Genomic DNA, 23,167 nt, shown 5'->3' on the forward strand with positions numbered 1-23,167 from the left:
ATTGATTAACTAGGGTTTCACTGCATCAAGGTCTGATACGTCACTTTATGTCTATGGTTCTGGATCTACCCTAGTTTATGTAGATGGTATCCTTGTTACAGGGCCTAACACCACTCTTATTGGAAAGATCATTTATGATCTTAATGCCAGTTTTTAGCTCAACGATCTTGGCTCCTTACACTATTTTCTTAATGTTGAAGTTCATCGAAATTCAGTAGGAGTGTATCTTTCTCAGAACAAATACATTACTGACCTACTGGTTAAGCTACATCTTGAGGGAGCTAAACCTTGTCCTAGTCCCACTAGTTCCTCTCACAAATTGTCTCTCACATCTGGTGCACCATTCGGTGATGTTACTCTCTATAGAAGTACTTTTGGAGCTCTTCAATATCTAACATTGACACGCCCTGATGTAGCTTTCATAGTGAAAAAACTAATTCAATTTGTTCACGCTCCAACAGTCACTCATTGGGAGGCTTGCAAGCGATTACTTAGATATTTAAAGGGTACCATTTCTGACGGTTTATTACTTAAACCAGCAACTACTCTAAGTCTCCATGGATATTCTTATGCAGATTGGGCAAGTTGCCCTGATGATAGAAGGTCCATTGGTGGTTATGCTATGTTTCTAGGTGGCAATTTAATTTCGTGGTCTGCCAAGAAACAACAAGTTGTAGCACGAAGTAGTATTTAGAGTGAATTTCGTGCTTTAGCTAATGCGGCTGCTGAGATTAAATGGCTTGTTTCTCTTCTTACTGAGCTTCATGTTGTTTTGCCTGAGCCTCCAATTCTTTGGGTTGACAATCAGGGAGTTGCTGCTTTAGCTGCCAACCCAGTCTTCCATGCTAGATGTAAACACATTGAAATAGATTTGCATTTTGTTCGAGATCAAATGCTTGCAAAAGAGTTGTATGTGCGCTATGTACCTTCCTTGGACCAAACTGTAGATATTCTCACCAAATATCTGCCTATTGATCGTTTTGTTTATCTGAAATCCAAACTCAATGTGGTTCACACCCCTTTTCGTTTGAGGAGGGATAATAATACATATGCTATATTAGGTGTTAGATAATTTAGTTAGTTTTTATAATCTATTGTAACGGTTTGTATTTTTGTAATAGAACATTTCTTGATTCAGTTTGTATTCTCTCATTATATAAATAAGACTAACACCTCAGTTTTATAACTAAGGTTTTTCCAAACTATTCTTGTCAATTGTTTCTAAAGTTTGTTAAGAAGCTTCTTGCTAAACAAAGTTCTATATCAATAAATATTACTAGTCAAATATTCCTTCAAAAAAAATTTACTAGTCAAATATATCTAAATTAATTTATTTTAGTAAGAAAAAAATATTTTAAAATTTTAAAATTTTAAAATCCAAACACCCTATACGAAAAAAGGAAATTAGGTTTTTTTTTCAAAAAAAAAAAAAAAACAACAAATTTGCATCTCGACCACTTGTGGAGAGTATAGTTGCTTCACTAACTACTATTAGTCGTGAGTCTGATGTGGCATTGCTTGATGCATTGCCAAGCACGGGAAGAGAGTGGGTTGCCTAACAAAGTTACTTGACAGAGACAATGATTCTTACTTTAATTGAAAAGAAAAACACAAAATTACCATTGGTATATTTTAAAACATATATTAGTTCAATTTTGCATAAAAAATTAATTTATTTCTTTTTTACTTCTATAAATACTCATTAAATTAATTCATTTTCTCACCTTTTCATATATTCTTCTACAAAATTTTCAATATCACTAAATCTTTTTTTTTTTTTTCTAAAATAGATTCTTGAATTTCCCAAAATTATCCATTTACAAATCCCAAAAGTCCAAATTTGTAATATTCTTAAATATTTCAAAATTCATTAAATTCTCCACATACCAACCCCCAAAATCCAAATTTTCAATATTATCAAGTTACTCAAAATTTAGTAAGTTCTCCATGGACCAACCCCCAAAATCCAAATTTTCAATATTTTTAAGTTAACCAAAATTTTCAAAATTATTCTATGTCCTCCTTCCCTTATCTAAATTTGGCTATTTTGAAACACCTCAACATGCTCCATTCTACACACTAGGAAATTCACTACTATATGTCTTTCATACGCATTCCCTACACCAACTCGAAATGGTATCAAGAAATTATAGGCCAAGTATGGAAAAGTCTAGTAATAATTTAAATCTTGAAACGTCATCCAAATCTATATCCATAACCCAACCTATAGATGGTCATGAAGGGTTGGAAAATGTGGTTCTACTCAATGAAGAGGAACCAAGCCAAAAAGGTATATCCAATAAAAAAGTTTTTATTTTTATTTTTTATTTACTATGTTTTATAGTATTAATACAATTCCTTATTTCTAGGTAAAGTTAAATGGAGCAAGGAAGCAACTATACTTCTGATAAGTGGATGACTTAATACATCTAAGGATTCCATAGTGGGGAATGATCAAACTTTGACAAATTTCTAGGATCAAATCACATAATACTTCAACACCAACCACAAAGGTGAGCAAACAAGATCTGGAAAGCAATGCAAAGAACATTGGAACAAGATGAATCAAAATGTGGCATGTTTCGATGGGTGTAATAATCGAGTACAACAAGCATGTTGTTGACCACGATTTTGGCCAACGACGAATAGACATCAAAACTACAGTAAGCCTTGAATAGAAAATACGACACCAATAATTTTATAGTGGTTCAGCCCCAATTTATTGGTAATAGCCTAATCCACTTGGAGTTGTGATATATAAAGCCTACACTTAAGATCAGATGGACCCAAGCCAACTGAGTTTCTCAAGTGTAAGTAGAAAAATATAGAGTTTCTCTCTCTAGAGAATACAAGCTTTCTCTCTCTAAGCTCTCTCATAAAATGCCCCAAGAACGCCCCAAGTAATAGTCCCAAAATCTCAAAATTAGAAAGACTCCAAGTCTCCAAAAGATCAGATCCTTAAAATGATGTCATAAGCTCTTTATTTATGGGCTCATGGATCGTACATGAAAAATATCTAGTTTTGATGGGATCCTTGGTTATTTCAACCAACTTTAATTAATAAAATAATAAATAAGTCTAAATTATAACAATATAGCTATTACTTCGGGATATCTGAGAGATTCGCGTGGTTGTTACGAATGATTCGGGTTAGAGTTGTTAAGTCACTGGGCAGTTAACTCCTGAGATTCTGACACATCCGGTCGGCTACTCCTTTAATTTGACATAGCTGGTCGGATGAAACCCATTTCTGAGACGACTAGTCGGATGAAAGCCATCTATGAGATGACTGGTCGGCTATATCACATTACTGAAGTGATTGGTCGGCCAAAACACATTACTGGTCGGCCAAGACACATTACCAGTCCGCCAAAATACATTACCAGTCCGCCAAAACACATTACTGGTTGGCAAAACACATTATTGGTAGGCCAAAAGACATTACTAGTCGGCCAAGACACATTACCAGTCGGCCAAAACACATTGCTGGTCTACCAAAACACATTACAGGTCGACCAAGACACATTACCGGTCGGCCAAAACACATTACTGGTCGGCCAAGACACATTATTGGTCGGATAACACTATATTCTGAAGTGACTGGTCGGACATAATTTTTTACTGGTCGGTCAAGAACCTTACTGGTCGGACAAAATCCTTACCTGGTCGGTCAAATTACTTCCTGACCAGATAAATCAATTTCTTCACTAGTACAACTCCAAAGATTAATTTCCAACCTTTTCCCTTCTTGGTCAACACATTTATTGACTATTAATGTGTAATTCACTACCATGCATTGCCACTTGTCACTTTTGATTGTCACGTCATCGTATTCAAATTTTGGGATAACATTTGCCCCCCAAGTTTATTATATGATTTTCTCATATGATAAACTTTTTCTCTAGCTGATAGTTATTCACGTCGTCCAAAAGCTTCCACCCGGTCAGTAACTTTCACTTTTGAAGTAAACCCACGATTGAACTTTTCTATCCATAAAAACGGTAGTTATCAGTTTCCCATTTCCATTGCTCTTTCAGTTCATGGGTATAGTATAATCATTAATTTTATCTTGAAGCTTGTTGAACCCTTGAAATTCAACTTGTTGATCTTGTTTGCATAGCCCAAGAATAAGAAAATATGTTTATGCATTACTCTATGCTCCATACCTTTTAGCAGAACAGAATCGTATTTAGCCATCCCCTTCTGACGTTTTAACTGCTCAGATTCCACTAAACCGATCAGACACCCAAGCAAATACCTAGCCAACCAAACTCCTTTTGGCCCTCGGAACCCAAATAGCTCCTGGGGTGTTTTGCCTCCTCGGGCCCCTAGTCGCTCAGACTCTGCTAGCAGATCAGGTCTTCTCGGCTGCCTTAGTTCTTTGAAACTCCTGCAAGCTGCTCGGATGCCTCCCTGCTCCTCAGACACCACTCCTCATATATGCCTAACCTCTCGGACATGCAGACTCGGATGTGCCCGGCTCTACGGCATGAAATCTCTTCGGAAAGCAGCCCTCAGCATGCCTGGCCCCTCGGCACGCGACCCCTTGGATACTTGGACACGGAGCTCCTTGGATGGCCAGCCATTCGGATAGCCTTCTCCAGCCGCTCGGACACGGAGCTCATTAGATGGCCAGCCTCAGACACGCATCCTCTCGGATGCACACCCCCCTCGGTGTGCCTGGATCCTCGGATGCGCATCCGCTCTCGGCGTGCCTCTCAGACACATGGACTGCTGCTCGGACACATGCCTCCGCTCGGACACGCACCCTGCTCCTTGAACACACGCATCCGCTCAAACACGCACCCTGCTGCTCAGACACACGCCTAGCCATTCGGACACCATAGCCGCTCAGTCGCGCGCCTGGCTGCTCAGACACCACAGCCGCTCGGCCGTGTCCCTGGCTGCTCGGAGACCATAGCCTAACCGCTCGGATGCATGCCCTTAAATTCTCGGGCTTGTACAAAATATTTATGGTTCATTCATTTAGGTACCAAAAATTTCTGATTATTATTGTTGGTCTCATACATTTTTATCTGGGCAATAAAATATTTTTACTGCTTAGAGAAAATATTTTACTGGGTAGTAAATATTTTTTCTTTGCATTAATTTGTTTGTGTTTGTTTGGTTCACTCTAGGGACTCGTCACTGTTAGTCATGCTCAACACCAAGCAGTAGACTATAAGGAGCTGATCAAGGTCTTGAATGATCAATTGGTGGAAGCCCAGGCAAAGATTGATGTTGACGATGTGTCTGCCTCTCCTGCTCTATCACTCCGACTAGACGAGGTCCTGGATGTTGACAATGGCATTAACCAATCAAGGACTAGTTTACCCGACCTGTAGACACTCTTAGCCTACCCAACAATAGAGTTTCCTACTCGACCAGAGATATATGCTCAGTCGACCAGGGAAGTTGTATCCGCTCGCCCGACCAGGAAAAATTTGCACTTGATCAGTTAAACTTTGTACCTGGCCAGTGGTTTACTCTTTTTTCTTATACTTTTGTGAAGTCAATTGTTGCTTAGCAGCTTTGATATTTTTCTCTTACAGTCGAGCTGTTGGCATTTATACTTTACTTTTCTTTGCTAACTTGAAACATTCTAAGTCTTTTTAGACTTAAAACATTATAAGTTTTTTGTGAATAGTAAAGTCACTCTGATGTATGCCTTATATTTTCGCATGAGTACTTAGTTTTCTAACTTAGAAATTCTAGACATTTCATAAGTCCCTACTAAGTATACTTTCTCACACTCTTATTGCTCTAACATTTTATGAGCATAATGTTTAATGTCATACGAATATCTGCTTCTGACTTGAAATTTTAAAAAATTCCAAGTTACTTAAGCTTTGTCAAACAAGTTAGCTTAATGGCCTTTTTTGACTTGAAAATTTTACAAGTCAGCCTAAAAAAAAATATCTTAACTCGTGCTCTTATTGCCTGTGTTAAATTATATACTAGTATACATGTGCCCCCCAAGTGATCGAGGGTTAAAAGATCCTTGGTCACTTGCTACTTGACCGAATTTGTTCGAGCAGTTAATGTTATATTATTTTATAATATAATATAATGTAATATTATATTATATTATAATATAATGTTTTAGATTAAATAAATGTGACAAAGAGTTTCACATATTGTAACATATAATAGAGAGTTACAATATTTAGATATATAAGATATATCCAAATAATGTAACATATTTGGTGTTACAAATTTGTAACTTCCAAATATTACCCTTTATTGTGTAAATTTGGTGTTACAAAATATTGAGATGAATTTCATAAAGCCATATGTGAAATGGTTGTTAGAGATATGATTTTAACCCCAATAATGTGTTTTGAGAGTTACAAAATCATTTGGGAGGGTTTGGAACCGTTTGGAAAAACAACACATTTTTAAGTGCTGAAAATGGTCAGTGGTCGTGGCCACTGAATGTTGGTGGCCACGGCCACTAATGTCTTTGGTCGGGGCCACAAGCCAAAACTGACCATTTTTTTTTCCAGTTTTTTCAATCTTTGTTGAACGGCTCAAAAACCCAAATAACTCCCAAATCTCATTTTTAATTCCATATTAATCCAATTAAATATTGGTAACAGCCATGGGCATTGATGGAATTTGAAATTCAAAGGGTGTCTCCAAACACTATAAATATGAGCCTATAGCTCACTTGAAAGACACAACATTTCTATCCATTAGAGCACTTGGCTAGAAACACCTTGAGGCTTCATAATTCCATAAAGCATTTCCAAAATCTGAGAGAGATCCCTTGGTGCTTGAGTTAGGGGGAAATAAGCTTTTGGACAAAGGTTTCAAACCTTGTTCAAGTTGGTGATCCCCAACACTCTTCACTTTGGTTGTGTGAGTGAGAGTATCTTATTATTTTGTTCTTGTTCTTATTTTCTTCTATTGTTTTTCTTCTTATCATTCTTGTTATATTTACTTGTATCTTTGCTTAAGAGTTGTAATCTCATCTACATCTTTCTTTTTACTACCTCAAGTTTATTTGTATCTTTTTGTCAAAAGTTGTATTTTATATTTCAATCCTCTTCTTCTTCTTTCTCTATATTTATTTGTATTTTCAGTTATAAATTGTAACACTCTTTTTAATCAATCAATATTTATTTGTAATATATTGCCTAGAGTTGTAATATTCTTACCTATTTCCATCGAGGCAATATATTTTTCCCTAACATTCAAAAGCTTAGTTTGTTTCAATGGAAGGTGAGACCATCAAAATCATGAATCAAGACCTAGTGAGGTTGGATAGGTTTGATGGGTCCAATTTCACTAGGTGACAAGATAAGGTGAGATTCATTTTACCACTCTCAAAATTTCCTACATCCTAGAATCCACTCTAGAACCTCTCCCAACGCCATCCGACAAGGACACTCCCGAGGAGGTGGAGAAAAGAAGGAAGAGGGAGGAGGACAATCTCCTTTGTATGGGTCATATCCTCAATGCCCTATCCGATAGGCTCTATGACCTCTACACCGAGACCAAATCGGCCAAGGAGATATGGGACGCACTTGAGAAAAAGTTCAAGGCGGAAGAGGAAGGTACCAAAAAGTTTTTGATATCTCAATACTTTGATTTCAAATTTTTTGGTGATAAACCTATTCTTCATAAAATTCATGAATTACAAATAATTGTTAACAAACTGAAAGTTTTTAAAGATTGAGCTTCCCGAGGCCTTTCAAGTTGGTGCTATAGTGGCTAAATTACCACCAACTTGGAAGAGCTATAGAAAAGAATCCTTCTTAAAAATGAGGATTATTCTTTGGAGGAAATTCAAAAGCATATTCGAATCGAAGAGGAATTGATATGTAGAGATAAACTTGTGGAGGGGTGTAATGGAGAGACTTCCAAAGCAAATGCGGTGTCACAACCAAAACATTCCCAAAACAAAGGGAAAAATGGTAACGAGAAATCTTTGGGTCCAAAAACCGACCCAAACAAGTTTAAGGGCGAGAAAGGTCATTGTTTTGTGTGTGGGAAAAAGGGTCACTATGCTAGAGAGTGTAGGCATAGAAAAGACCAACAAGGACCTAAGGTGAACGCAACTCAAGAGGAAAACATAGTTGCTACCCTTAGTGAGGTGAATGCGGTCCAAGGCAAGGTGAAAGGGTGGTGGTATGATATATGTGCCACCGTCCATGTCACCTATGACAAATCATTGGTCAAGACCTTTGAAGAGTCATAGGGCAACCATGAGATTCAAATGGGCAATGAGGGGAAATCCAAGGTACTTGGCAAAGGTACCATTGAAGTCTTTTTCACCTCCGGCAAGAGAGTTACATTAGTGAATGTACTTTATGTTCCCGAAATGAGTAGAAACTTGGTAAGTGGTGATTTGCTTGGCAAGCTCGGCATTAAAGCCGTTTTTTAGTCCGGTAAACTTATACGTACCAAATCAAATGTATTTTAGGGAAATGGGTACTCTTGTGAGGGTATGGTTAAATTGTGCACCAATGATGTAACTTTCAATGTTATCAATAAAAATGCTAATTCTGCCTATATTGTTGAGTATGATTCTTTATTTTTGTGGCATTTTAGACTATCGCATATAGGTTTTTCAACCATGAAAAGAGTAGTAAAATGTGGTATGATTGCATGCAATATTAAAAACTATAGTAAATGTGAAACATGTGTTAAGACAAAAATGATTAAGAAACAATTTCTTAGTGTAGAAAGATCATCTAATTTACTAGATTTAATCCATAGTGATCTTTGTGAATTAAATGGTGTTTTAACTAGAGGTGGTAAAAGGTATTTTCTTACTTTTATAGATGATTTTAGTAGATATACCTCTGTGTTTCTTTTAAAGCATATAGATGAAACTTTTGATGCTTTTAAATTGTATAAATTAGAAGTTGAAAATCAACTAAATAAAAAGATTAAGGTGCTAAGAAGTGATAGAGGAGGAGAGTACTTCTCTAATGAATTCAATACATTTTGTGAAGAAAATGGTATAATTCATGAGTGCACTGCACGTTATACACCACAACACAATGGTGTTGCCAAAAGGAAAAATAGGACTTATCTAGAGATGATAAATTCTATGTTGGTGTTTTCTAAGTTGAACTTCAACTTATGGGGTGAAGTGCTTTTAACCGGTTGTCACATTCTTAATCGAATACCGATGAAGAAAAATGAGATATCTCCAAATGAGTTATGGAAAGGAGGAAAACCCAACATAGGGTACTTCAAAGTGTGGGGGTGTCTTGCATATTGCAAGAAAAACGAACCTAACAGAACAAAGTTAGGTTCAAGAGCCATAAAGTGTGATTTTGTTGGTTATGCCAAGTAAAGCTTATAGGCTATTAAACTTAGAGTCTAATATTATGATTGAATCTAGAGAAGTTGAATTTTTTGAAAATATGTTATGTGACAACAATTCTCAAGCTTCAACATCTCTAAAGAAGAATTTGTTATATGAGAACAATTCTAAGGCTTCTACATCTAAAGTTTATTCTCAATAGGAGAATTCTCAAAAGGATGTAAAGCAACCCTTTGAACATAGAAGAAGTCAAAGGCTTAAAAATCATAAAAGTCTATTAGTGGACGAGATAGATTCTCAACGAATTTCGTTCTACATGGTATAAGGAAATAGAGAGGAAGTTATTAGGAAAATTCCTATTGTATTTCTCGTTGAGGATGATCCTAAGACTTATAGAAAAGCAATGCAATTGAGAGATAGTTCATTTTGGAAAGAAGCCATCAATGATGAGATGGATTCCATTCTTTCCAATAACACTTGGGAATTGGTAGACCTCCCACTGGGGTCTAAACCAATTGGGTGTAAGTGGGTATTTAGAAGAAAATACCACACTGACGGCACTATCCAAACCTTTAAAGCTAGATTAGTAGCTAAAGGGTTTAGGCAAAAAGAGGATATCAATTATTTCGATACCTATGCGCCTGTTGCAAGAACAACTTGTATAAGAATTTTGTTCGCTTTAGCTTCTATACACAACTTGTATGTTCATCAAAATGGATGTCAAAATGGCATTCCTTAATGTTGACCTCAATGAGGAGGTTTATATGGAACAACCCGAAGAGTTTGTCCTACCAAAATATGAACATAAAGTATGTAGACTTGTAAAATTCTTATATAGATTGAAACAAGATCCTAAGCAATGTCATGAGAAATTTGATCAAGCCATCATGTCTAATGGGTTTAGACATAACAATGAAGACAAGTATTTGTATTCCAAAAATGGTAAGGGATATGTGATCATTGTTTGCTTATATGTGGATGACATGCTTATTCTAAGTAATAGCATGAAAGGGATAGAAGAAACGAAGAGGTTTCTATCATCAACCTTCAAGATGAAAGATCTTGGAGAAGTTGACACCATACTTGGTATCAAGTAAAGAAACATAGTGGGGGTTTTGCGTTAGGGAAAGCCCACTATGTTGAGAAAGTATTGAACAAATTTAACCATCTCAAGGTTAAAGATGCCAATACTCCATTCGATCATAGTGTAAAACTAGAGAAGAATGAAGGAAGAGCAGTGGCTCAATTGGAGTACGCTAGTGCTATAGGGAGTCTATTGTACACTACCCAATGTACTAGACCTGATATAGCATTTGCGGTAAGTAAACTTAGTAGGTTTACAAGTAATCCAAGTGTGGATCAATGGAAGGAAATTGGAAGATTCCTAGGTTATCTCAAGAAAACCAAAGGACTAAGCCTTCAATACTCCAAATTTCCTTCAATTTTAGAAGGATATACAAATGCAAGTTGGATATCCAATCTTGGGGACAACTTGTCCACAACTAGTTGGGTATTTAAACTTGGTGGAGGTGCAATTTCTTGGGGTTCCAAGAAACAAACCTGTATATCTCATTCCACTATGGAAGCAGAGTTCATAGCTCTAGCTACTACCGGCAAAGAGGTCGAATGGTTAAGGGATATGTTGATAGAGATTCCCCTAATCAAAGAGAATGTATCTACTATATCGATACATTGTGATAGCCAAGCGACATTGGCTAGAGCATACATCAGAGTGTATAATGGGAAGTCTAGACATATTTGTCTAAGACATGGATATGTAAGAGAATTGATTCAAAGATGAGTCATCTAAATATCCTATGTGAGAACAAGTGAAAATCTGGCGGATCCTTTCACTAAGCCACTAACGAGGGATTTAGTGGCTGCATCATCTCAAGGGATGGGACTTAAACTCCCTAAAGAGATTCACGATTGATGGTAACCTATCTTAATACTAGTTATTCAACTAGTGTTAGGTTCAATAGGTAACAACAAGTCAATCAAGTGAATATTAGTTGTACTCAAAACAAGTCCCCTCTAAGATATTGAGTACTTGTGTGTTACCAAGTTGAGGGTTAAAACCGAAAGGATTTTTAATAGAATTCAGTTTTGTGAAGACAAGTATTTTGATAACAAAATACTGTAAGAATTCTACCTATATGGACCTAGGGGTGGTGCCGCCTCTCATGAGAATTGGGAGTATTCTCAAAAACGTCCATGAATGGAAAGTGCACATGGCCATTAACGGTGCAAAGTGATACATAGTGGTCTCAAGTGAACATCGCAAAGGTGTGTGTGTTATCACCAATTTTTTATCATGAAAAGATGGTTCAATGCCTAGTGCAACCAAATTTTTCACAAATTTTGTGATAATTACACTAAGTTGAAAAACACTTTGCTTTATGCACTAATCAATGACTCTTATAAGAGATTGTTCTTATTTAATCAAGGGGGGGGGGGGGGGGGGGGGATATGTTATATTTTAAAATATAATGATTGATTAAATAAGTGTTACAATAAATAACTATTTAATCAAGTGGGGGAATGTTATATTATTTTATAATATAATATAATGTAATATTATATTATATTATAATATAATGTTTTAGATTAAATAAATGCGACAAAGAGTGTCACATATTTTAACATATAATAGACAGTTACAATATTTAGATATATGAGATATATCCAAATAATGTAATATATTTGGTGTTACAAATTTGTAACTTCCAAATATTACCCTTTATTGTGTAAATTTGGTGTTACACAATATTGAGATGAATTTCATAAAGCCATATGTGAAATGGCTGTTAGAGATATGATTTTAACCCCAATAATGTGTTTTGGGAGTTACAAAATCATTTGGGAGGGTTTGGAACCGTTTGGAAAAACATCACATTTTTAAGTGCTGAAAATGGTCAGTGGCCGCGGCCACTGAATGTTAGTGGCCGCGGCCAATGGGACAGAGAGCCAGTGGGACAGAGAGTAGTGACCGCAGCCACTAATGTCTCTGGCTGCGGCCACAGGCCAAAACTAACCATTTTTTTTCTTCAGTTTTTTCAATCTTTGTTGATCGGCTCAAAAAACTCAAATAACTCCCAAATCTCATTTTTAATTCCATATTAATCCAATTAAACATTGGTTACATCCATGGGGTTGGTAGAATTTGAAATTCAAAGGGTGTCTCTAAACACTATAAATAGGAGCCTATAGCTCACTTGAAAGACACAACATTTCTATCCATTAGAGCACTTGGCTAGAAACACCTTGAGGCTTGATAATTCCAGAAAGCATTTCCAAAATCTGAGAGAGATCCCTTAGTTCTTGACTTAGGGGGAAATAAGCTTTTGGACAAAGGTTTCAAACCTTGTTCAAGTTGGTGATCCTCAACACTCTTCACTTTGGTTGTGTGAGTGAGAGTATCTTATTATTTTGTCCTTGTTCTTATTTTCTTCTATTGTTTTTCTTCTTATCATTCTTGTTTTATTTACTGGTATCTTTGCTTAAGAGTTGTAGTCTCATTCACATCTTTCTTTTTACTACCTCAAGTTTATTTGTATCTTTTTGTCAAAAGTTGTATTTTCTATTTCAATCCTCTTCTTCTTCTTTCTCTATATTTATTTGTATTTTTAGTTATAGAGTTGTAACACTCTTTTTAATCAATCAATATTTATTTGTAATATATTTCCTAGAGTTGTGATATTCTTACCTATTTCCATTGATACAATCTATTTTTTTCCTAACAGTTAATTACTTGTGAAACACATAGAATATATGGAAAATATTCGAGCAGCTGAACACTGAACGTATCGACCAGTTGAACACTGTTCGGATAATTAACACACATGCACATTTGTAGCAAGAATCGACCACGCTACGCGTAATCTCTTTTATTACTTGTAAATAAAAAAAGGACAAAACGTGTTTAATAACGAGTCTTAAACATAAAAAATTGTTCAAAAATAAATAAATGATTGGTTAGAAAATAACCAACTCATAAACCTAACTCAAATAACAAGTTAAACAACTTGAAATTAAGCTACCACTCTGAAAAGCAGAATTTTAGTGATAATATATCCTCAGATGCTCGCCATTCCAGTGGTTCCTGATCAGGCTCCGTTCACCAAATCTGATCCTAGCACTCCCGCTCATGTCGAAGTGTCTGTGCATTCCTCTCCCTTGCTTTGTTACTATCCTCAACCAAGTGTGGACCTCCACATATAGTGTCTAAGGTAAAGTCCACAGGCTCGGGTTGCAAGGGTGGAGATCTGTGTCGTGTGAACCCAGGATTGCTGCTGCCTCCTTCTCCTTGTGGTGTCTCTGCCCGGTACTTTTTCAACTGGCCCGACCGGAGAATAAATTCTATCTCGTCTTTGAGGTGATTGCATTCATTCATGTCGTGACCATAATCTCCATGGAAACAACAAAACTTATTCATGTCTCTCTTACTCATCTCTTTCCTGATGGGTGGAGGTTTCTTGTAGGGAACCTCTTCATGACTAGCAAGATATATTTCCGCCCGACTGGCCGAGAGAGTGGTGTAATTAGTGAACTGAGGCTCACACTTGGTTGGCTTTTCATTTGGACTCGACTTAGCCTTCTTTTATTCATGGCGGTTAGACCCATTATTCCCACAATTCTTTCCACCATTCTTGTAACGCCCCAACTCTTGGGACCGTTACGGTGTGCCTTGTAAACAGTGCTAAACTCGCTAATCGACTCATTTGGCCAAAATCGTGATCTAAGTATGATTAGCGGTTTAGGGATTAAACATTTTGGTTAAGATGTAACGTTTCACTAGAACGTTTAATATATACATTAGGATCGCGAAAATATAAATTTCAGAGTTTATTACAGAAAATATTTACAACAGGCCGTTCTATGCGGCAAAACAGGGTTCAACCCTAGTTCCACTTTAAACCTCGCCCGTGGCGGTCGAGCAGCTGCATATGTACACGTCATCACCTAAGCTCTCCAACTCAAGGATGGTCCAGCTTCCTCTTGCCTTTACCTGCACCACATAGCACCCGTGAGCCGAAGCCCAGCAAGAAAACATAACACTATACATAAACATTATTAAATGATTATCGTTATAATCAAACGGAGCATAAAGCTTCCAAACCAATGAGTAAACATCACATAATTCAAGCGGGAGAGTGGCTGTCAAGTAAGCCACCAGCCTCCAAGCTCTCTTTCCTAGCGGGAGAGTGGCTGTTAGGTAAGCCACTAGCCTCCAAGCTCTGTTTTCATTCATCGACCCTCAGGGTCGGTCAGGCATTAATGCTCCTTGAGTCATTCAATGCTAGCAGTCGATTAGATCTAATCTCCGTTGGCTTGCATGAACCACGCTAAGACCATTCTGACTAATCAGTCAGCGCTATGTGACCAGTGTCCAGTATCACTGCCGAACTTGACTAATCAGTCACAGCTTCACAGCTGGTACTAACACCTTTGCCAATTCTGGGTGACCAGTGTCCAGTATCACTGCCGAACTTGACTATTCAGTCACAGCTTCACAGCTGATACTAACACCTTTGTCAATTCTGTCTGGCGATTCAGTGCAACGTGACCAGTGCCTAGTACCACTGCTGAACCTGACTAGTGAGTCACGACTTCACAGTTGATACTAGCACCTTTGCCAAACCTGACTAATTAGTCAGTGCCATGCACAAGTAAGCAATGCAATCAATATGTATCATATGCCAATTATCCAAGAATAGGGCATTTAGCATGCTTACTAAACAGTTGCTAGCATAATCTTGATCATGCACAAACTCAGAGACTCAAGCTCTGGCCAATCTCATATTCATCATTCATGGCATGCCCTAATCACATGTTTCTCGTGCATCACATGCATCACACTTAATCACCCAGCATGCTTCATTAATAATCATATGCAAATGGGCAAGATCGCCAAGCATTCATTATGCTATCAATGTTTACATTTAAACATCCAACATGCATCAATCATAGCCATGCATGTCACATACGGGGTGCCGTTTTCTTTCCACGGGTTCGAGTGAGAATTAATAAAAGAAACGACCTTTGAGAACGATCAGCTTTTAATCCTTTAGCGATCACCTAGTCATAACCAAACATATGGGATACCATTAATAAAATGAACAATAAAATGTCCCCAAACCAAAACCTAACCTCCGGGACCTCAAATACTACTCAACCAGGTAGTAGGTTCAACCCCGAGGCCTAAAGCTTGAATCCCCAAGCTAAAAACCCCATTATGGCAAAAATGACCTTAAGGGCCGCGGCCCTCCTTGGCCATGCCGCGACCCGCCCCTCAGACAGAGGCGCCCAAACCCAGTCTACACCAAGGGCCACGGCTCTCCCTGGCCATGCCGCGGCGCAACCCCCAGTTCAGCAAAAACCCCTGTTTTTCTTCCCCTACGATTTCTCTTAGAACCAATCCATCAAACCCAGTTTAAACACCACTCAAACCTCCAATACAATCCATAAACTTGTTCTATACCACACCCTTAGTAAAACCCAAAGCAAACCCCAATAAAAACTTCCTCAAATCCAAACAAGCAACCATAAAACACAAGCTGAAATCTAACACTAAAACAGGGTATAACCAGAAAGTTAGTGGATAAAGCTCACCTTAAACCCAAGCTTGAACCTCCTTTAATGGCTGTGACAAGTTCCTAAGCCCAAACCTCAATTCCTAGCTTGTTCCCTTTGACCTCCATGCCTAACTCCTCAAGGTGGCTCTCAAAATTCAAAGAGAAGGATGAAGGAAAGACTTGTACGGGAAGGAAGGGAGAAGGATAAAGATTGGCTCTGTTTTGGTTCTGTTTTCCACAGCCTTCCTATGTCATATATATCCAAAACCCAGAATGACCAAAATACCCTTAAGCCAACAAAAGCCTCTAAACCATTTCAAGGGTAAAATTGGTACTTTCCGCCTATCCCGTTAATCATAATTAACGCTTCCCAATTTCCACTAATCTTCATATTCTCAAATACCAATAACTCACATCCCATTACCCTTTAATTCCTGGTAATGCTCTAATCATTAAATTCACCCCGAGCCCCGATCTTAAGCCCGTTATGACTAGACCGAACACTTACATCCCATGATCGTCTCATGTCGAAAAGCTCGAACCAATCCACATACAATGTGGTAAAATTATAATTAATCTCAACCATGCACTCAAAATATACAATTACGCTCACAGTGGCCAAATTACCAAAATGCCCTTGCATTTAAAATATAAGCCCATATGCATGCATTCACCATCATATACTAATATAATTCATATAAACATGCATATAAGCATTAGATATCATAATAAATCAATTATGGCCCTCCTGGCCTCCTAATCAAGGTCCTAAACCTTATTAGGAAATTTGGGGCATTACAATTCTGATCGTTTCCACCATTCTTAGAAGGGTCAGCTGATCCGCCCGGATTGTTTATGCCATTCTCCTCTTTCTTGATTGCATCATCCAATTTCATATACTTGTCTGCTTGGTCAAGAAACTGTTGACGTGTTGAAATTGGATTTCTATGTATAATTGTAGAGTTCAAGAACTTTATTAGCTAGTTAGATAGTAGTAGTAATAGTAATAGCTAGTAGTAGTTGTAGTATGTTTATTACTGTGGATTTTTGTTCAAGCCGGGACTTAGTTGGAAACTCCTAGCAATAGTTATGGATTTTATAAGTTTAACCTATAGTTTAAGAATATTAGTTATAACATAAGGTTTGATTAATATTGCTGGTTATTAATATGATAATTATTATAACCTAAGGTTTAGATAGAGCCAATAAGAATATGACACTTGTCATGAGCATGGTTATTCCTAAGGTTTAGATAGAGCCAATAGGATTATGACACTTGTCATATGCATGATTATTAAGGAATTATTATTTTAATGATAAAATAAGAGAAATATAAGACTTAATCTTCACCATAATCTATTAGGAGTATGACATTTATCACAATTTTATTTATTTGTGTATTAGGTTGTTATTTAGATAATTAAATAGATTTTTTGTAACATTAGGGTACTGTAACTTCCGATCTATTTTTGACCCAGTTATATTATGAATTTCGAAAAATAGTATTTCTACAAAGTTGTAGATAATTGAATTAGCTTTCTAACAGTATAAAGATGGTCTAAATCTAAGTCCTATAGCTTCAGTTATGTTGATTAAGTTAGGATTCTATTTGTTTTTATTTTTTTTTTTGTTTTTAAAAATCAAGCTTTGACTCCTTAAACCTCTCTCTCAACAATTTGACCAAGTCCTAAGCATTTGACTGAAGAATATTCAAATATTTTCAATTTAATTCATTATTTTTATTCAAAGCCAAAAAGAAGATTTTTATTCCTAGAACTCTATAAATATGACCTAGCACCAAGCCTTTTCATTCATTCTTCAAGCATTGATCAGAGCCTTCCAGGTGCTAGTGAGACTATAGAGTGATAAACACTTGAGTTGGGGTTATAAGCTTAATAAACACTTGGGAAGTAAGGTTATAGTGTATTTCAGTTTCGAGGTATAGTTCGGTCATAGAAGCATTCAAGGTATTCCTAATTTTAGTTCCTTTCTGTATTAATTCTTATAGTTCTTCTCTACTCAAATCCTAACTCAGTCTTTTCTATTCTTGGTTACACATCTAAGTTCTTGAACTTGAGGTTCTCGTTGGTAACTTCTCGATGGTTTAGTTCATTCTTTTCATCTCTTTTCTTTTAGAATACTCACCTCTCTATTAATGGTTTTTAGGAGTGTTCCAAAATCCTGACCTTGTTCTCATCATCCCGGTATTTTGGTAAGGAAAATAAGGTAGATTTGTATGCTTTTATGTTGTTGATATATGTTTATGTTGTAAGTATGATATGTTTTTAGTTGTTGGATTGTTTAGATAACAATCACATAATTTGTTTAGATAACAAATAAATAACTTGTTTAGATAACAAGTCCCAGTAGTAGATTCCTTGGGCATATGAATTTTTAGATAACGAGCCCCATGAATTTATGTGACATATTTAGATAACTAGCCCCGTAAATTTAGGGGCATATGATTTCTTAGCTAGCAAGTCCCAAGAAGTATGATGGCCATTGTAATAGATGTTGTATTTATATAGTCATATGATTATAGTTTACCGTTTATAGTTTATAGTTTATAGTTTATGTGTATGTATATGTTTCATTCTTGTAGTAGATTTTCCTTGCTGGGCATTAGGCTCATTCCTTTATGTTTTATATGTGCAGGAAAATAGTTTTGGCGGCGGGAAGGTTCTTGGCAGCTTGGGGATGTGTATTGAGGCAAGATGGAAATAGTGGACTGCGCGTACGATTTGAGGATGAAGTTTTTTTAGTCTTTTAGTTATGATTTCTATGTATTATTTTTTCGCACTTAATTTTGTAACCAATTTATTTAAGTTATGTTTTGTTTTATTTTAAAAACAATGGGATCCCATATCCTAAATGAATTTTTATGTATTTAACCTTTACTTTACAGTTTTTAAATAAAGTTATGGTTATTTCATATGTACGTTTTCTTAAGAATAGTATATTAGTTATTAATGGTCCAAAGTCTAGAATAGTTGGGTCGTTACAGTTGGTATCAGAGCAACGATTCATTCGCATGAAGTTCTCCTCGATACACACACTCAAAGCTCCGAATCTAACCGCCAATGCAAGTGTTTATGTTTTAGTTGTTTTGATTATGTGTTTAGTTAACGTTTTAGCCCTTATGTTTTCAGTTAAGAATATTTGTAAATTAGTTTATTTTTCGTTATTTATTTTATGTATTATCTTTGCATTTATGACTGTACATAGTGAAAACTTTTTTTTTTCCAAATAAATATCATTGTTATTTTTGAATGACATGAATGAGTTTGATTTTTTTACAATCATAATAAATAATAAATTTAATAAATAATGACCAAGTTCGGTGAGGGTGGATACAAATCAATGGACCGGGTTCTATATTGAGAGTTTAGGGGGCCATAGTAGTGGGAACGATTTTACTGATCCCAACCCTCCCTCATTATGGTTAACTTTGGAACGACGATGAGTTTCGAGCCTGAGAATTAAGTCATATTGGATGATTAGAAACAGACTTAGTAAATTATAAAGATGGTTTATTTTTCTAAGTTTAGAAACAGACCCTAATCATAAAGAAGGATTACATAATTTTTTCATAAGAAATCATAATTAATAGGTCCGAGTTATGTTTGCTTAGATTAAGTTTTGCCTTAGAGCCTAATAGGGTAAGTTCTATTACAACGCCAATACCTCAAGCGTTCAGAAGATCTACTCGCAGCAACGCCAATACCTCAAGCGTCGCTCTTGAAACTGATGAAGCCCCTACAGTTCGGAGAAGGGGAAGGCGTGCAACCAATGCTGCTGCTAAAGAAAGAGCGTCGTCGTCGCCACTGGTTAACAACACTGCAGAAATTGCAAGACTACGACAACAAGTGGAGGAATTACTACAGCAACAGTGAAAACAGACTCAGCCTCCACCTCAGCCGCAACCACAGCCTCAGCAGATGGCTCAAGTACCCCATCAAGTAGGTCCTTATGGGGCATGGCCAATGGAGAACTATGCGCCATACCCAGCTCAGCACATGGAGCCAATCTATGAGTGGTTTTGTAAGCAACACGCTCCAAAATTTGAAGGGACAATAGACCTCTTTGAAGCAGAAGAATGGCTCATAAATGTAGAGCCGATCCTAGCACATATGAATCTCGGCAACGCGGATCGCATATCCTACGTTTCTTCTCTGCTTAAGAAGGATGCTAGAATATGGTGGGACTTAGTTCAGCATACTAACAATGTCGCTACCATGATATGGATAAGATTTTTGGAGCTGTTCCACAAGAAGATTACAACTCGGTAGTCATCGCTACAAGGGTCGAGGAGTTCGCTAGTTTGAAGCAGGGCAACTTAACGGTAGTAGAATATGCTCGCCATTTCGACAGATTAGCCAAGTTTGCACCAGAGTTGGTTCCAACTGACTTTATGAGGGTGACCAAGTTCGTTAGAGGACTTAGACCAAAGATTGAATTAGGGGTTAAGCTAGCAAACCTGAGAAATACTACCTATGCCAATGTTCTAGAAACGACAATAGAAGTAGAAAGGATTCAGACGAATGTTAGTAAGGAGAAGAGGGATTAAACAATGGTTCCAGACCAAAGTCTTTGCCTTGACCCAGGGAGGAGCCCATGCTAGTAACAAGCAGTTACAGGTGAGATTCCTATCCTCGATAGTATATATTCTAGTATCGTTTGATTTGGGAGCAATATACTCGTATATCTCATTAGGAATGATAGAGAAATTAGACAAACCTTGTAGAACTAGGTTTGTGACATAGTTGCCTTAGGGTGAAGTAGTCCTATCATCACGGATAGTACGAGGCGTACTGATCAAAATTGAGGACGTAGAACTAGAGGGAGACCTGATAGAGCTGGAAATCAAAGAGTTCGACATGAAATTAGGCATGGAGGGGCTAGCAAGGCATGGCGTAACCATCGATAGCAGGCATAAGCAAGTGATGTTCGAGACTCCTGACAGTAAGAAATGATGCTATATGGGAAAAGTTTTAGGACTACATATGCCACTTATTTCATCTCTCAAAGCTCAGAGGATGATAGAAAAAGGATGTCACACATTCTTAGCTAGTGTTGCACATGTGGTAAAGGGAACACCACTAAAGGTCGGAGATGTACATATTGTAAGGGAATTTCTAGAGGTATTTCCTGACAATTTGCCAGGAATGTCGCCGACACAGGAAATTGACTTCACAATCAAATTAGTACCGGACATCGAGCCTACCTCCAAGGCACCATACCGGATGGCTCCTACCGAACTCAAGGAGTTAAAGATGTAGTTAGAAGAACTCTTAGACTTGGGTTTCATTAGAACGAGCCATTCACTATGGGGAGCACCGGTACTATTTGTGAAGAAGAAGGATGGAAGCATGCAGATGTGTATAGATTACTGCGAGCTGAATAAGGTGACAATTAAGAATAAGTACCCGCTACCCCGGATTGACGACTTGTTTAATCAACTCTGAGGAGCGACCGTATTTTCAAAGATTGATCTACGGTCCGGGAATCACCAGCTCAAGGTACGGGAAGAGGATATTCCCAAGACGTCTTTTAGAACTCGTTATGGACATTATGAGTTTCTAGTTATGTCTTTTGGTCTTACCAATGCTCCAGCCGCGTTTATGGATTCAATGAATAGAGTCTTTAAGGACTACTTGGATAAATTCGTTGTAGTTTTCATCGACGACATCTTAGTATACTCCAAGGACGAAGTCGAGCACGAGGCACATTTGAGGATGATTTTGTCTCGACTAAAGGAGCATCAATTCTACGCCAAGTTCAAGAAGTGTGAATTTTGGCTTTTATAAGTAGGATTTCTCGGCCACATAGTATCCAAGGACGGGATTGCTGTAGACCCATCTATAGTAGAGGTCGTGAAGGATTGGCCAAGACCAAAGAACGAATCTGAAGTAAGGAGCTTTCTGGGATTAGCAGGTTATTATAGGAGGTTCGTAGAGGGATTTTCTAAGATAGCTGCTCCACTCACCAACCTGTCCTAGAAACAGAAAAGATTCAACTGGAATGATAGATGTGAAGAAAGCTTCGAGTTGCTTAAGGACAAGTTGTGCTCAACACCAGTACTCTATGTGCCGGCACCCAACGGTAAGTTTGTAGTCTACTGCGATGCCTCGAAGCAAGGGTTGGGTTGCGTGCTGATGCAGAATGACAAGGTGATAGCCTACACCTCAAGGAAACTGATGGAGTATGAGCAACGCTACCCAACTCACGATGTGGAGTTGGCAGCAGTGGTCTTTGCGTTTAAAATCTGGTACCGTTATCTTTACGGAGAACAGTACGAGATTTATATGGACCACAAAAGTTTAAAGTACCTCTTCACTCAGAAGTGAGCACATGAGGCAGCGCAGGTGGTTAGAGCTAGTGAAGGATTACGACTGTGAAATCCTATACCACCCGGGAAAGGCAAACGTAGTGGCCGATGTGCTAAGTAGGAAAAGTTATGGAAGTTTAGCAGCTCTAGCTGGAATAGAAAAGCCGCTGCAGCAATAGCTGGTCAGAGCCAGAATAGAAATAGTTGTCGGTAAGCTGGCTAATTTGTCTATCCAGTCAAATCTGCTAGAAGATATACGGATCGGGCAAGGGCGTGACGACACACTAACAACACATATATATGCAGTCAGAGAAGGCAAGGCCACAAATTTCTCAATATCAAGTCAAGGATTATTGAGATATAAGGATCGTGTATGCGTGCCAGATAATCAAGGGATTAAGATGGCGATTCTAGAAGAAGCGCACAATACCCCGTACTCAGTTCACCCAGGGTCGACCAAGATGACTCACAACATCAAGGCAATCTATTGGTGCCCAGGGATGAAGAAGGACATAGCGGAGTTTGTGTCTAAGTGTCTAGTATGCCAGCAAGTGAAAGTAGAACATCAGTGGCCTGCAGGCTTATTGCAACCACTTAGCATTCCAAAATGGAAATGGGATGATATAGCCATAGATTTTATGACAGTTTTGCAACGAACAAGTAAGTAGCATGATTCGGCTTGGATAGTAATAGATAGATTAACCAAGTTAGTTTATTTCCTGTCTGTTAAGACTTCATACACAGCAAATCAATACGCAAACGTTTAAGTCCAAGAAATAGTACGACTGCATAGAATCTCTAAGACAATAGTATAAGATGGAGGATCGGTGTTTACATCGAGATCTTGGAGTGAGTATCTGTCGCTGATAGAATTCTCCTAGAATAATAGCTACCAGTCAACAATCAGGATGGCACCCTACAAGCTACTTTATGGAAGAAGGGTCAATCTCCATTGCATTAGGACAAGATAGGAGAAAGGCAACT

At 37.6% G+C, this 23,167-nt stretch overlaps 1 protein-coding gene across 1 annotated transcript in view; it reads left to right on the plus strand.

Annotated features, from left to right (window-relative positions):
- Positions 1-2,160: 2,160 nt before the first annotated feature.
- LOC133778904 (uncharacterized) overlaps positions 2,161-23,167 on the plus strand; it is a 30,634-nt gene continuing 9,627 nt past the window's right edge. The window contains exon 1 of the mRNA XM_062218917.1: positions 2,161-2,290. Within this exon, the coding sequence (XP_062074901.1) occupies positions 2,161-2,290 (130 nt within the window). The remainder of the gene's footprint in view (positions 2,291-23,167) is intronic.

This window comes from Humulus lupulus, chromosome 5 (assembly GCF_963169125.1).
Source record: "Humulus lupulus chromosome 5, drHumLupu1.1, whole genome shotgun sequence".
NCBI classification, from domain to species: Eukaryota; Viridiplantae; Streptophyta; class Magnoliopsida; order Rosales; family Cannabaceae; genus Humulus; species Humulus lupulus.